The 15,705-nt window shown below is 42.9% G+C and overlaps 2 protein-coding genes across 3 annotated transcripts in view; one reads left to right on the top strand and one right to left on the bottom strand.

Annotated features, from left to right (window-relative positions):
- Nucleotides 1-15,190, bottom strand: part of LRRC17 (leucine rich repeat containing 17) — a 40,156-nt gene extending 24,966 nt beyond the window's left edge. For both annotated transcript variants that reach the window (XM_006137529.5, XM_006137530.5), the window contains exon 1: nt 15,052-15,190. The gene's annotated coding sequence lies outside the window, so the exon portion shown is untranslated. The remainder of the gene's footprint in view (nt 1-15,051) is intronic.
- The window catches only part of FBXL13 (F-box and leucine rich repeat protein 13), a 224,907-nt gene that overhangs the window by 104,498 nt on the left and 104,704 nt on the right, over nt 1-15,705 (top strand). Inside the window, exon 12 of the mRNA XM_006137531.5 lies at nt 14,982-15,111. Coding sequence (XP_006137593.2) covers nt 14,982-15,111 — 130 coding nt within the window. The remainder of the gene's footprint in view (nt 1-14,981; nt 15,112-15,705) is intronic.

The raw sequence follows: 15,705 nt of genomic DNA, 5'->3' as shown, positions 1-15,705 counted from the left end.
TAAAATGGTTGTGTGTAGACCACTAATCAGAAAAGCAGCAACTTTCTTGTTTATAAATTATAGTAAGCCTTTGCTTTCTTTTGATGGAAAGGAAAACTTACCAAAAAAAGGCACAAAATGAATGTGCAATTTTGAGCTAAACGTTAAGAAATTACCATCCTGATTTGTACTGTACATTCTAGTAATTAGTTAAATTGCCAGTAGTCTGTGAAAGAGGAATGTATTAGTATTCCGCGTGGGGTCATTTTTTTAGCCATCTCAATAGCTTAGTGGTGATGCACTGCAATGGAAAGCAGAGGAATAAAGTTAAACTTTAAGCTTTCATGTTGTACTGTCCCCTCTCAAGCCAAATGTGAATGTATTAGAAGCACACCTCCTGAAAAAAAGGCACTCAGCCCTTCATATATATTATCACTGGCCAATTTGGTTGATTAAAAGGTGATGTTGACAGGTTCTGAAAGAAGCCCTGTCACCTCAGCAGAAAAGGTAATGGCTGTGATGTAAGGTCTTGGGTATCAATGGATGTAAAAGGGGGTGATTATCTGTTCTGAATATGTATGGAAGACTCCTGGAGAAGGGAAGGAACTGTAAGTGAATTCAATATACTGACTACCATTTCCTTTATAATTATCTATTCAGTGAGGAGAGATTTATTTTGTACTGATTTTTTTCAGGTAAAGTTTCAGATACCTCCATAATATTATGGTCTAGTCTTGATAGTTATAGACAGAAGACAGATACTCAGTTTAGATGTGTTCTCTATGCAAAACTATTGAATGAGATATATTCAGAACGGCTTGGTTAGTGTTTTTAAAAAAGTAGTCAAGTATATTATAGTTATATGTCCTATTTGCTCTATGTGTTGTCCTTTATTTCCTTAAAACAGTAAAGAATGGCTTTGTTCAAGATTATCTATTTTGACTTTGTTTATGACATAATAGTGGGTTTAAAAAAATTCAGTGGGAATTATTTTGTTTGCGACTTGAATCCAGAAAAACTAATCACAAGATGCGCAGATTCTCATTGATCTCTTGAGCCTACTCTGGGTGTCATTAGTGTACAGCAATCATTCAGGCACAAGTAGAAAGAAGTCACTGAGGGTATGTCTACACTACAAAGTTAATTCTGCTGTTATTTCAAATTAACTTTAATAGTGTCTACACAGGCAAACCGCTATTTCGAAATAAATTCGAAATAGTGGAGCCCTTATTTCGAATTTTGTAAACCTCATTCTACAAGGAGTAACACCAAATTTGAAATAGCTATTTTGAATTAAGTGCTGTGTAGACACTTAATTCAAAATAGGGGCCCTCCAGCCCTTCCCAGGGAGCCCTGGTGGCCACTCTAGGCACAACCAGGAAAATTTACTCTCCTCTCCCCCAGTCCCAGAACCATTAAAGGGATAGACCCTGGCCACGGTGCCTGTGCCAGCTCCAAGCCTGCCAGCCAAGAGCCAGCAGTGGCCACCGGAGCCCCTGACCCAGTGGCCCCAAAACATGAGCCAGCAAGCCACTGGCAGCCAGCCCTCCACTGCTCCCCAGGAGCAGTCTGCCAGCTCGCAGGAACCTGACAGGGGCTGGAGAAGGCGGGCGCCTTCTTGGTCCAGGGAGGAGATCATGGACCTCATTCAGGTTTGTGGGGGATGCCCCCAAAGTCCATGATCTCCGCACTAGACGGAGGAATGCGGCCATCTATGGCAGGATAGCTGCCAGCCTGGCCACCAAAGGCCACATGCGAACCTAGGAGCAGGTTAGCATGAAAGTCAGGTTGGTCCGGCGAGATCCCCAACCCTGAGCCCTGAGCTTCCCCTCCCCCTTCTTCCCCTTGCTTCCCCATTCCAGCTCTCGCCTCCCAGGTTTCCCCCTCCCCTCTCCCACTCTCTCTCTTCCCCTCTCCTACCTCCTTTTCCCAGGCTTCCCAGAGGTTCTCCCCCCCCAGTTTTGTTCAATAAACCTAGTTTCTATTTTTGAATATATGTGTCTTTTATTTGACATCAGGAAGGAGGGCTAAAGAGGGGTAAGTGGAAGGACGTGAGGGAGGAATGGGGCACAAGCCTCCGGTAGGGAGGGCCGGGGAGGCTCCCCGGGGTGGACGCTCTCCCTCAGGGCCTCCTGGATCCTGACTGATGGATCCCCTGGATGGCAGCCTGCAGCAAGTGCAGCTGGGCTGATGGCAATGACCCCATGAGACGCACTAGCATGCTCAGGGGCAGCTCTGGCTCCATGTGGCTGAGTGCTGTGGTGTCCCGAGTGCGGGCACTCAGGGCACTCCAAGACAGGACTGCTTTGCTGTCCTTCATCGAGGTAATCAAGCAAGTGGGGAACCCTGAGAACTGTCTGTCTGGGGTGGGGGTAGGGTCCCTTTAAGCACGAAGCTCAGTTAGCCTCAGGCAGGAGCCCCACACACTAAGTCCTAACCCGATGCCCTGCCGGCATTGGTTCCGGCCAGCCTTAACTTTGGTTCAGGGTCCGCTCCGTGTGGATGCGCTATTTCGAAATAGCAAAACACTATTTCGAAATAGTCTTTGTGTATAGATGCATTATTTAGAATTAGCTTAAGTTAATTTGAAATAGCACTGTCGTGTAGACATATCCTTAGTCTGAGATGTGGCAAAACAATACTCAAAAATTCACAGAGAACTGTGTATTTAGAGTAGCCATATTTCCTGAACCAAATATTGCTTGGAGACATTAAAAAAATGTGCTGCCCAAAGGATTGTGTGAAAGCAAGCACAAAGACCATCTCTACATTATGAGATAAGGTTGAATCCAATATGTTCAATTTCTGAGCATTCAGTTTTGCAAAGTCGAAGGTCCATGTCCTCACTTCAGAGAAGAATCAAATGTAGTCTGAAGTAGCATGGCCTCATTTGAGAGCCTACTGTCGACTCAGAGAGCAATGCACTCTTTAGCTTTGCATTCTGGGCTCTCCTCCCGGTGCCCATTGGTACCAAAACTGTGCAGTGGGAGGTTGTGGGCTCATGTCATCATTGTTCCATAATGCACTTGTCTAGTCCCTCTCCCCTTGCATCAGATCAATGGGTAGCAGTGTGCTTATGCCTTTTTGTGCCCTGGTTGCCCACGCATATGCTATACCAGAGCAAGCATGAAGCCTAGTTTGCAGCAGACAGTTGTGATGCTGATGTGTGTTGTGGTGCGCCTAATGGTGCAATACTTGGAGAGTGTATCTATGTTGCTCTGCCAGGAAGAGAATGAGAACAAATCTCAGCTTGGCATGGAGTTGCTGCTCACGCAAGCTGTGGTGCTAGCGCAACTGCCAGTCAATCTTGTGGACACAGTGGAATGCTGGTTCTGGAGCCATGAGACAAACTCAGACTGGTAGGACTGCAAAACTTCCGAATGTGAAAGACCACTTTCTTGGAACTTTACAAATGGCTTTCCCCTGTGCTGAGGCACCACAATACCTAAATGAGACCCGCTATGACCATGAAGAAATGTGAGGCAATAGCCCTCTGGAAGCTTGCAACGTCAGACAGCTACCATTCAGTGAGAAATCAGTTTGGAGCGGGGAAATCTACAATGGGGCTGTTATCATACTAGTATCCAAGGCCACCAATACCATTCTGCTACAGAGGGTCATGACTCTGGGGAACATGAATACTATAGTGAACATAAGAATATAACAATGGCCATACTGGGTCAGACCAAAGGTTGATCTAGCCCAGTATCCTGTCTTCCAACAGTGGCCAATGCCAGATGATCCAGAGGGAGTTAACAAAACAGGTTAAGTCCATGTTTCTCAAACTGTGGGTCCTGGCCCCCCGGGGGTCGCGAGCAACTTGGGGGGAGTTGCAGCAACTTAGAGGGGGGTCGCGGTAACACAAAGTTTGAGAACCCCTGGGTTAAGTGATCCCTCTCATGTCATCCATTTCCAGCCTCTGGCAAACAGAGACTAGGGACATCATTTCTACCAATCGTGGCTAATAAGGATTGACGGACCTAACCGCCATGAATATATCTAGCTCTTTTTTGAACTCTGTTAAAGTCTGGTCTTCACAACATCCTCTAGCAGGGAGTTCCACAGGTTGACTGCACTGAATGAAGAAAAACTACCTTTTGTTTTAAATCTGCTGCCTATTAATTTCATTTGGTGACCCCTACTTCTTATGTTATGGGAACAAGTAAATACATTTTCCTTATTCACTTTCTCCAAACCTGTCATGATTTTATAGACCTCTGTCATATCCCCCCATAGTCTCCTGTTTTCTAAGATGAAACATCCCAGTCTTTTTAATCTCTCTTCATATGGCACCTGTTCCAACCCCCTAATCATTTTCTTTGCCCTTTTCTGAACCTTTTCCAAAATCTTTTTTGAGATGAGGCATCTGTACAAACTACTCAAGATGAGTCATCTGCAGGGCTCGACAAATTATGCAATCTACTTGCCCGTGGCGAGTAGATTGCAACCTGGAAGAGCCGGGTTCGGGCAATCTGCGCATGCGCAGATTGCCAGACAGCGTGGCTGGCGAGCGGGGCTCGCCGTGGTTCAGCGAGCCCTGGTCATCTGTATACATCTGTATACATCTGTATACTGTATTCAAGATGTGGGTGTAGCATAGAATTATATAGAGGCAATAAGATATTCTCTGTCTTATCCTTTATTCCTTTTTAAAATGATTCCTAACATTGTTTGCTTTTTTGACTGTCACTGCACATTGAGTGGATGTTTTCAGAGAACTATCCACAATGACTCCAGGATCTCTCTCTTGAGTGGTTATAGCTAAATTAGTCCCCATAATTTTGTATGTATAGTTGGGATAATTTTTTCCAATGAGGATTACTTTGCATTTATCAACATTACAATTAATTTGCCATTTTGTTGACCAATTACCTAGTTTTGTGAGATCCTTTTGAAACTCTTTAACTGTCTGCTTTGTTCTTAACTTTCCTGAGCAGTTCGGTATCATCTGCAGATTTTGCCACCTCGCTGTTTCTCCCCTTTCTCCAGATCATTTATAAATATGTTGAATAGAGTTGGTCCCAGTATGGACTCTTTGGGCATACCTCTAGTTATCTCTCTCCATTGTGAAAACTGGCAATTTATCCCTACCCTTTGTTTCCTGTCTTTTAACGTATCAATCCATGAGAGGACCTTTCCTCTTATCCCATGACAGTGTACTTTGCTTAAGACCCTTTGGTGACGGGCCTTGTCAAAGGCCTTCTGGAAATTTAAGTACACTAAAAGGATGTTAAGTATCGTGTAATTGACTAATCTAATAGTCCAATTTTTGCATTGACTATTCGATTAGTCGAAAGGACGGAGCTGCTCCTTTGAAACACCGTGGTGGCATTTCAAAGGGGCAGCACCACTTGGAGCCCAGGGTCAGCTGGGGAGTCCCCAGCTAACCGTGGGCTCCCTGCAGCACTGTCCCTTTGAAATGCCGCAGCGCCGTTTCAAAGCGGCAGTGCCGCATGGAGCCCGGGGTCAGCTGGGTTGCCTTCTGCTGATCCTGGGCTCCGTGCCATGCTGCCCCTTTGAACACTGTGGTGGCGTTTCAAAGGGGTAGTGCCACGTGAAGTCCCGGGTCAGCTGGGGAATGCCTAGCTGATCCTGGGTTCCGTGCTGTGTTGCCACTTTGAGCCTGAGATCAGCTGGGGACTCCCCTGCGGGCCCCAGGCTCCATGCTACACTGCCACTTGTAAGTACCTTACTCTCTTGTTGCCTCTATCAGATAGAGGCAGTGGGGGTGGGAGGGCGACTAGTTGACTATCCAATTAGCATTTGCTTATTGGATAGTTGACTAGTCAAGTAGTCCTTAACATCCCTAGTACACTATATCCATTGGATCGCCTTTGTCCACATACTTGTTGACACCCTCAAGGAACTCTAGTAGATCGGTAAGGCATGATTTCCCTTTACAGAAACCATGATGACTTTTTCCTCAACAAATTATGTTTATCTATGTGCCTGACAATTCTATTCTTTACTATAGTTTCAACTAATTTGTGTGGTACTTAAGTTAGATTTACTGGGCTGTAATTGCCAGGATCACCTCTAGAGCCCTTTTTAAATATTGGCGTGTGACAGACTGCTGGCTAAGCCAGAGCTCTGCCACTGTAGCCTGGCTAAAGAGGCTGATGGCAAACAGCTGAGCAAGCCTGTGCCTGAAGGATTATTAGAAACAGCTGTGGGCTTCATAAGGCAGAGGAATGAAGCCAGGAGGGGGCAAGGAGGAGCAAGAAACCAGGGTGTGGCTGAGTGTGCTCCCAGGTAGACGGAGGAGCTGGCAGGCTTGACTGTAAACTTTGTAAATAGAAGGTGGTGGGAACTGACAATAAAAGCATGGCTGACTGCACCAGAAGGCTCTCTGGCTGATTTGTGGACCAGTAGGTGTCCCACACCAAGGGGCCTGAGTGGGGACTCCGCCACATGTCATCATATTAGCTGTCTTCCAGTCATAAGATACAGGGGCTGATTTAAAGGATAGATTACAAATCAAAGTTAATAGTTCTGCAATTTCACATTTGAGTTCTTTCAGAACTCTTGGGTGATTGCCATCTGGTCCTGGTGACTTGTTAATGTTAACTTTATCAATTTATTCAAAAACCTCCGCTACTGACACCTCAATCTGGGACAATTCACTTGATTTGTCACCTAAAAAGAATGCCTCATGTTTGGGAATCTCCATAACATCCTCAGCTGTGAAGACTGAAGCAAAACATTTATTTTGTTTCTGCAGTGACCTTATTCTCTTTGGCTACATCTAGACTGCAAAGTTTTATTGGAAAAAGATACGCAAATTGCAAATCGCAATTTGTGTATATTTTTCCGCTTTTTTTCAGAAGAGGCTTTTCTGAAATTTGGCCTATCTACATGGGGTCACATTTTGGAAAAAACTCCTCTTTCGGAACATCCCTTATTCCTCTCACTGAGAGGAATACAGGTAGGTATGTTGAAAGAACATGCCCGCTTTTTCAGAAACTGTTCCAAAAAGCAGACGTGTTCCCTGGATGCAGCAGAGCTCTTCTAGGATACCAGAGGTATCCTGGAAAAACTCTGCAGTCTAGACAGAGCCTTTCAGTGCTCCTTTAGCATCTCAATCGTCCAGTTGTTTAGTAGGCTTCCTGTTTCTGATGTACTTAAAAAAACATTTTTCTATTACTTTTTGAGTTTTTGGCTAGCTGTTCTTCAAACTCCTTTTTGGCTTTCCTTATGATATTTTTACACTTCATTTGATGATGTTTATGCTTCTTTGTATTTTCCTCACTAGGATTTAGTGTCCACTTTTAAAACAATGCCTTTTTATCTCTTGCTGCTTCTTTTACTTGGTTGTTAAGCTGCAATGGCACTTTTTTGGTTGTCTTACTGTGTTTTTTAACTTGGGTATAGATTTAAGTTGGGCCTCTATTATGGCGTCTTTGAGAAGTTTCCATGTAGCTTGAAGGGATTTTACTTTTGGCACTGTATCTTTTAATTTTTGTTTAACTAACCTCCTCATTATTTGGTAGTTCCCCTTTCTGAAATTAAATGCCACAGTGGTGGACTGCTTTGGTGTTTTTTCCACTTCAGGGAGGTTAAATTTTATTACATTATGGGCACTTTCCAAGAGATCCCATTATATTTACCTCTTGGACCAGTTCCTGAGCTCCACTTAGGACTAAATCAAGAATTGCCTCTCCTCTTGTGGGTTTCAGATCCAGCTGCTCTGAGAAACAGTCATTTAGGGTATTGAGAAAAATTATCTCTGCATCCTGTTTTGAGGTGACATGTGCCTAGTCAATATGAGGATAGTTGAAATCCCCCACTATTACTGATGGCTTTACCACAATGGGGTTTTCTAACTGTGGTGGAATGATAGAAGGAATACATATCCCCATCTTGGCCCCAAACCACCTTGCTACGGAGTGAATAAATCACAAGGGGTGCTTCTCCACAGTGCTGCAGGCACTGGTAGATCACAAGGGCTGTTTCACTGACATCAACATGGGATTCTCAGGAAAGGGGCATGACACCCACAAGTTTAGGAACTCCTAGCTCTTTGAAAGATGCAGAGTGAAACATTTTCCCCAGAATCAGAGTGGTGGAAATGCCTATTGTGATCCTGGGCGACCCAGCCTGCGCCTTGTTCCGTGAAGCCTTATATGGACAACCTGGACCCCAGCAAAGAGGAGTTCAGTAACAGGCTGAGAAAGTGTAGAATGGTGGTTGAATGTGCTTTTGGATGTTTAAAGGATAGGTTTAGAAGTCTCCTGATTTAGTTGGACCTCTGTGAATGCAACGTTCCCTTTGTGGTGGCAGCTTGTTGTGTGCTCCAAAATCTGTGCGAGAACAAGGGGAAATTTATCTGGCAGGGTGGAATGCTGAGGCGGAGCGCCTACCCAGAAAGTTTGAGCAGCTGGACATCAGTATGATCTAGAGAGCACAGCAAGGGGCAGTGTAAATCAGCAAGGCCTTGAAGGACAGTTTTATGCATGGCCAGTTTTGAGTCTCTTCCACATTGCTCTCAACAAGTTCCCCTTGCATTCCCTGTGTTTGCCTTTAATCTCCCACCCCACCCCTATAGTACAAGCAATAAAAAGACAATTGTTCAAAAATAGGAGTTTTTATTAGGGGAAAACAGCAGGGAGAACAAGATGTGGGAACCCGAACATGGGGGAGGAGGGGCCCAGGAATGCCTGTGGGACTGCTTTTTGTCTCCTGAAGTCCTGGAGGATTATGGCAGCCATTGAGTTCCCTCCACTCCCATGTCCTGGCACCTCAGTAGCCCCTGGTGTCTCTGGGAATGGAAGCAATGGGGTTAGTGGAAGAGGGAAAGGTTGTTATTAGGGTGAAGGAGGCCCTCTCCAGACATGAAGCCAGGCGTTCCATCACAGGTGTCAGGGAGGCAAAGATGATCTTCTGCTGCCTTGCTTGCTACTCTCTTGTGGCTTTTCTCTCCTTAGCATTCAGCGATCCGGTCCAGGCACTCTGCCTGCATCTACTCCATGAGGGAGTTCATGCACTCCATCTGCTCTGTTAACATCTCCTCCCTTGTCCACTTTCACTTGCAGATCTGAGCCAGGCTGGCAGATGCTGTAAGAGTGGGAGTACGTAGAGAGCCAGCTGCAATGAAAAATTACAAGGGCACACATTACAGGAGATACATTGTGTTAAATCTAACCATAATCTGTTAGCCTACACAAAAGGTCTGTGGAAAGACAGTGTAGATGTGTTTTGTGCAAGGCCAAATGTTTTCTTTAAAGTGGGCACTTTAGAGTAGGTACACAGAGTTCTCAGGGGAGCATCGGGATGCACTTGGTTTGGAGACAGGTAGGCATGGTAAAACACCAGCCAGGGCAAGAGCCTGTAGGCAGACAGAGGGTGGAACGGGAGAGGGTGGCTTCCCCCTGTGTCTGGCACATGCTGCGTCCAGTACACATGACTTCCTGGGACAATGCTAATTTCCCAGTCCACAGGAGCCTGAAGGCAGGAGAAAGGGGGAATCTGTGTCCAGCACATGTGGCTTCCCAGAGAGAGTTATTTTTTCCCATCCAGGGCAGGAGCCTGCTGGTGGGAGAAGGAGGACAGGAAAGGGTGCCTTCCTACTGGGTCTGATACATGCTGGGTCCAACACATGCAGCCTCCTGAGGACACTGATTATTTTCCAGCCCACAGAGAGAAGGGGGAATATGTGTCTGGCACACACAGTCTTCCAGGGAGCATACTAATAGGTTCCCCTCCTCCTTTATCCAGGTTACCATGAGAGATATCAGTCTTCCCCGAATCACACAGAGTAATTGAGAGCATATCTTGACTGAATGAGTCCACTACCATGGGCCTTACATTGCAATGCTTTGTGGTTCAGTGACTCCAGACCACTTACTGGTGGCTTGGTGTGGGAAGGTGTCCTACTGTGGAGGACAGAATAAGGCTGGCCTCCCCAAAAACCTTTTGAGAAGGATCAGAAAGTTCCTATCTGAGGGTATATCTACACTAGCTCGTTAATTTGAGCTAGGTAGGCAAATCAGGGAACCGGGGTTGCAAATGAAGCCCGGGATTTAAATATTCCATGAGGAGTAACAGTTAATCTGAACTAAGGACTTAGTTCGGATTAACTTTAAACTGCCGCGTGTAGCCGCGGGCAGTTCGTTTGGACTAAGGGGGATTTAAAAATGGTGGCTGGCCGGGAACATGCAAATAAAGCCCACGATATTTAAATCCCGGGCTTCATTTGCAACCTCGGTTCCCTGATTTGCCTACCTAGCTCGAATTAACGAGCTAGTGTAGACATACCCTGAGAGCTTCATTGAGCTGTACAGGCAAGACTCCCGCTCCATCTTTAGACATATTAGTAACTGTTCTGGGCCCCCTGCACACATCACATCCAATTGCCTTAACCTGTTTGTAGTAAGAAAAAATTGTCAACTTACTTGGAAGTGTCCTTTCCGGGGTCAGTGATCGAATGGGAGAAATCCTGGGAGGAGGGGACTAGCTCTAGCATCATGAATAGCTCTTGGTTCTTGGCGATTGCTGGCTGGCCATGCTCCTCCTTCTCCTCTGCTACTATGCTGTCCTCCACGCTGATGCCAGCCATGTTTTGGCTGGACTCCACAGTCAAACTGGGGAAATTGGCCGAACTCCCCTCCCTTCCTGCCTCCATCGCATCCAGCTGCTCTTAGATGCTTGTAGCACAGGACTGTCCATTTGCCTCCTTCATCTTGTGGTAGGATTGCCTCAGCTCAGTTTTTACTCCGCGCTGCTGGGTGTCCCTGGAATAACTTTTAGTCACCAGGAAGCTGTAGATCTTTGTGTAAATGTCTGCGTTCCTCTTGCTAGTTTGGAGCTCAGATAGAATAGATTAATCTCCCCATGACTCGATGATGTCCAAGATCTCCCAGACACTCCATGCTGGTACTCTTCTACATCTCTGGGACCTGGAACCCATTCGAGCAGAACTATTGAAACTCATTGCTGTGTTTGCATTGGTTGAAGTCATCGCCATGTGTGGCATGATGTTCTGCTTGTTCTGAGATGTGCTCGCAATGAGGACCAGATGGCAAATGCAGTTCAAATTTTCCTGGGGCTTTTTCTGCTCACCTAGGGTACGTCTAGACTTCCGTCGACAAAAAGCGTCCAGACACATTGAGTTCTGTCGACAAAGTAAGTTGCTTTGTCGACAGAACTCCGTAGTCTGGACGCAACGTTACAGGCAATAACACCTTCTGTCGACAGAGTTCTGTCGACAGAAGGTGTTATGCCTCGTAAAATGAGGTATACCAGTGTCGACAAAACTGCTGAGTTCTGTCGACGTTATGTAGTGTAGTGTAGACGCTGGTATAGTTTTGTCGACAAAAGTCCACTTTTGTCGACAAAACTAGGTAGTCTAGACACATCCCTAGAGAGCAGTAGAGGTGCAAGTTCTGGTCAGAGTGGGGAACTGTGGGAGGCCTCCAGGAGGCCAATATCCTTGAATTTTGCCAATCCTTTGTACTACCGTAAACTCAACCATGAAAGGTCAGGAATAGCATTACTCGTTGTGAAAAGCAGAAATACTGAAATCGACTTCAGTGGCCCTTAAGATTGACGTGACAAGCTTGGTAGTGTGGACACATCATTTAAAAAATCAACCGTATGTGGCTAAATTCAATGTCAAAGTCCTAGAGAAGACTAGGCCAAAGAATTCACACCATACAGGTGAACTGTGTTGTAATAGATAAACATCCATTCCTATTGTTGGAGATGTGTGTTGATCTACCAAATTGGAGGGCTGACTGCTAGGTTGGTCCAATCCACTTATCACAAGAAGCAAAGAAAGAAAGTTTGAGTTATTCCAATAGAACTGCCACATCATATGTGTACACTACTTCTTTCCTTATTGAGGAAAACAAAATTTTGATTTTTCACAGCAGCCCACATATTCCTGGAGTATAATTTTCTCTGCTGTTCAAATACTACATTTTGGATTTTTGGATTTTCCCTGCAGTATAATGTGATGCCTTGGGAACGTACTAGTCCAATGCCAGATTCTGAGTTTTCTTCAATAAGTCTTCCATCCTGCATCTCAGCACCAGAGTTATTCTTTCTATCATTTATAGGAAAGCCTCTGTTTTTTTCTCCTTATTAGCATAATTTTTGCCTTTCAGTTTCAATTTCTTCATGTTTAAATTTGGAATGGCTTTTCTGGAATGCCTGCCAACCTATGTTGCAGTGGCTATCCTAGCTTCTGGTTACTACCAAAAAATTAGAGCCATCTACTTCTGTTAATGTATGGGCAAGACCTACCCAAGAAAGGATAAATCAAATTAGTGCATGTCTCTATTGTGAAAAACAAAATTTACAAATAAGATAAAATGTCCCCTTTGTTTGGGTCAATAAAATATGAAAGTTTTATTAGTGGTTTTCTATTGTCTTGCTTACACTGTTTTTTTCCTAAAAAAAAAAATATGAAAAATGTCAGTAGCAAATTATGATTCTGAATGAAAACTGCCACCCGCAACACTTTTTGCTGAAGACATATGGACATAAATCAACATTATAGTTCCTTCTGGGTATGTCTACACAGCACTGTTATTTTGGAATAACTGATGTTCAGGGCTCGACAAATAATGTAATCTACTCGCCGATGGCGAGTAGATTACAACCCGGAAGAGCCGGCACAGAGTGATCTGTGCATGCGCAGAACCATCTGCACATGCGCGGAGCCCAGAACAGCGCACCTGGCGAGTGGGGCTCGCCGCCACTTGGTGAGCCCTGCTGATGTTATTTCGAAATAAAGTGTGTGTCTACACACAAGCAGTTATTTTGACATAAAGTTGAAATAATGTCCAGCCAGACATTATTTCATGCATCTGACGAAGTGGGTCTTTGCCCACGAAAGCTTGTGCTCCAATACTTAACAGTTAGTCTATAAGGTGCCACAGGACTCCTCACCGCTTTTGCAGATTCAGACTAACACGGCTACCCCTCTGATACTGTCCAGCCAGAGGACTTCTTACTCCGACTTCTGTAAGCCTCATTTTATGAGGATCGAGGGATGTCAGAGGAAGAGTGTTCTATTTCAAAATAAGTGCTATGTAGATGTGCCCAAATTCAAAATAAGCTACTTTGACTTAAGCTATACAATTGACATAGCTCAGGTTGCATAGCTTATTTTGAGTTTAACCCTGCTGTGTAGTCAAACCCTTTGAGATTAGCAGTGCGAGGCTTTTGATAAGCACATTTCAGCAGTGTTTCTAGGATTGCTCAAAAGATGGCATCTTTCCACAGATACTTTGTTTGGAAAGTTCTCTAAGACAATATAGCTAACAAATGCTTTTTAGCAGTGGAAATAACCTTGCAATGCTTCACTTATATTTTGCTGCTCAATATCAAGGGTTCATTATTGAAAAAAACATGGAAGACTGCATTCTTGATGAGCTGGAAGCTGTTTGGCCATTTCATGTGTTCCTCTTCCACTCTTTCATTCTATCAAGAGAATTCAGCCTCTGAGTTATACAGTTGATTTAAGATGTTGTGATAAGATAGAATTACAACTTGGTATTTCTCCTCTATTCCATTTATAATACAGCCCATGCAATAAACAGGAAGCCTGTATGTCAAGAATAACTATGGATAACTAAATTGTTTTAAAAATCACTGTACAGTATTAAGTTCTTGATGCCAAATGATTGAATCAGAGTCACAAAAACCAAGATTGTAGGATCTATGTAAAATTCAGCCATAAAATAGGATTCAGCACACAGGCAGCTGTAAATCTATGCCCTAAATTAAACATCTGTACTTTGGTTTACTTGGCAGTGCTTCCATTTCTTCATTAAATACAAAAAAAATCTTCCATTTAAAATGTCCCAGAACTTGTTACTATCGTCTCTTTTTGATTGCATATTTTATTTACTTTTTTTCGGAGTATGAAATTTAATCTTAGCATGTATTTAAACATTTTTCAGCAGTTACATAATCATTTCCCTGTTGCTTTCCAACTTCATATCCCCCTCTTCTCTGCCCAGTTTGTTTTGAAAACATGTCTTCTCAATATACATTCAAAGCATAAAGTAAATTCCCACAAAAATGCTGTGAACCACTCTTTAAGTAATCAGCTTCATAATAGGAATTCCTGTCTCCCTTCAAAATGCTTAGTTTTTGCTGATTTGCAAAACTGGTCTGAGTAGGTCCCTAAATCTAAATCTCTTACAAAGCAGTATGCACTAATCCTAATTATATGTTTTGATTTTTCTGTAACATTTCATTTCTGATAATTATGGTATTGCAATACTTGCTTATTTCAATAAGAAATTTAGTTCAGTATAATTTAGAGTCTTTGATATATTATATGCCTAAATTTGCATAATAAAAACTTGAATAGATTTAAAGAGTACAAATTCATACAATACATTTAACAGTTTCCATGTTTGCCAGTGTTCCATTATCTAATATCCTTTAAAATAACAGATTTAAACTTCATTTATATAAGATGGAATTGGTATATGTGTATACATTAGTTTTGTATCTCTTTCCACTTTAAATTTGTTTTAATACCTTGCCTTTAAAATGTTAATGGAAACAATTACATGACCACAGAAGGTTTAACAGCATGTTTAATCCCTGTATGCTTTTAACATCCTTTGATAGAGTTCTGGTTTTCATTTCCAACAGAAACAGCTTATAAATCAGTGGCAAAGTAAATAATGTAACCTTGCCCTCACAGGTCTATTGGCTTCCAAAATATACACATCCAGTCTCAGCTTAATACAAAAATGTGTGCTTTTGCAGTTAAGTCATTTATCCTTAAATTAATATTTATTTGAATATAATTGTGGATTATATAATATATTATTGTACCATAGTACTATTTCCAAACAGTTTACAATACCCAAAACAAGGAAAACTTCACTCTTTTAAATTTCAATGAGGAAAGAATCTGAAGTTAAAATGTAGTATCTCCACAGAATTTTTAGAGAGATGTTAGCTATGGTATCCTTTAAAATCTGTGTTCTGTAGCCTATTGTTGTAGTAACTGTTTTTTCTCCCTGTCTTTTGTAAAGGAGCTTCTCCAATTTACAATATCTGAGTTTAGCTTACTGCAGAAAATTCACAGACAAAGGTTTACAGTACCTGGGATCTGGGAAAGGATGTCACAAGCTCATCTATTTGGACCTTTCAGGTTGCATTCAGGTTTGCATTTCACTTCTCTCTTTCATTCTATGAGGAAGGGAATCCTTTCCATGACTGGCTGCATCCAGCACTCATGGTACACTAATGTAGTACAACCACTGCAGCAAACTTTTCAGAGGTTTTAAATTACATGACCACAGCTGCTTACATTTTTACTGAGGACTAGCACTATAGGCTTTGGGTCATGTCCAGCATAGTGTCATATGTAGAAACAAAAAGTACTTACTGCATAATGAAAACAAGCATTAGTTTTTGCAGATTTAAAATAGCCAAAATTTTGTATTATGGTACTGTGCATACAATGCGAAATTTAAAATCCAGAGCCTTGAAAATACAAATTCTACCAAGATGTCAGCAAACAAAAATCTTTGTGGGAGAGCTTGCACAGGCTTTCCTGAAAAGGAAATTAATCTACTAGTGAGCTTTCTAATGTTTCTACAAAGTAAGTTTCAAATGAAAACTAAAATAGTGTGTGATTCTCTTCAATCTGAAATGGCTAATAATGTGAAGAGTTTATTTTTGAGTATTTTGAAGACTTTCAATGTTGTACTATATTCAAAAGTATCTTTTCTTAAAGTACTGTAAAATGGTAGA

Source organism: Pelodiscus sinensis, chromosome 1 (genome assembly GCF_052426305.1).
Source record: "Pelodiscus sinensis isolate ZL-2025 chromosome 1, ASM5242630v1, whole genome shotgun sequence".
Classification (NCBI taxonomy): domain Eukaryota; kingdom Metazoa; phylum Chordata; order Testudines; family Trionychidae; genus Pelodiscus; species Pelodiscus sinensis.
Note: the sequence above shows the minus strand (reverse complement) of the source record. Positions and strands in the feature narration are given on the sequence as shown.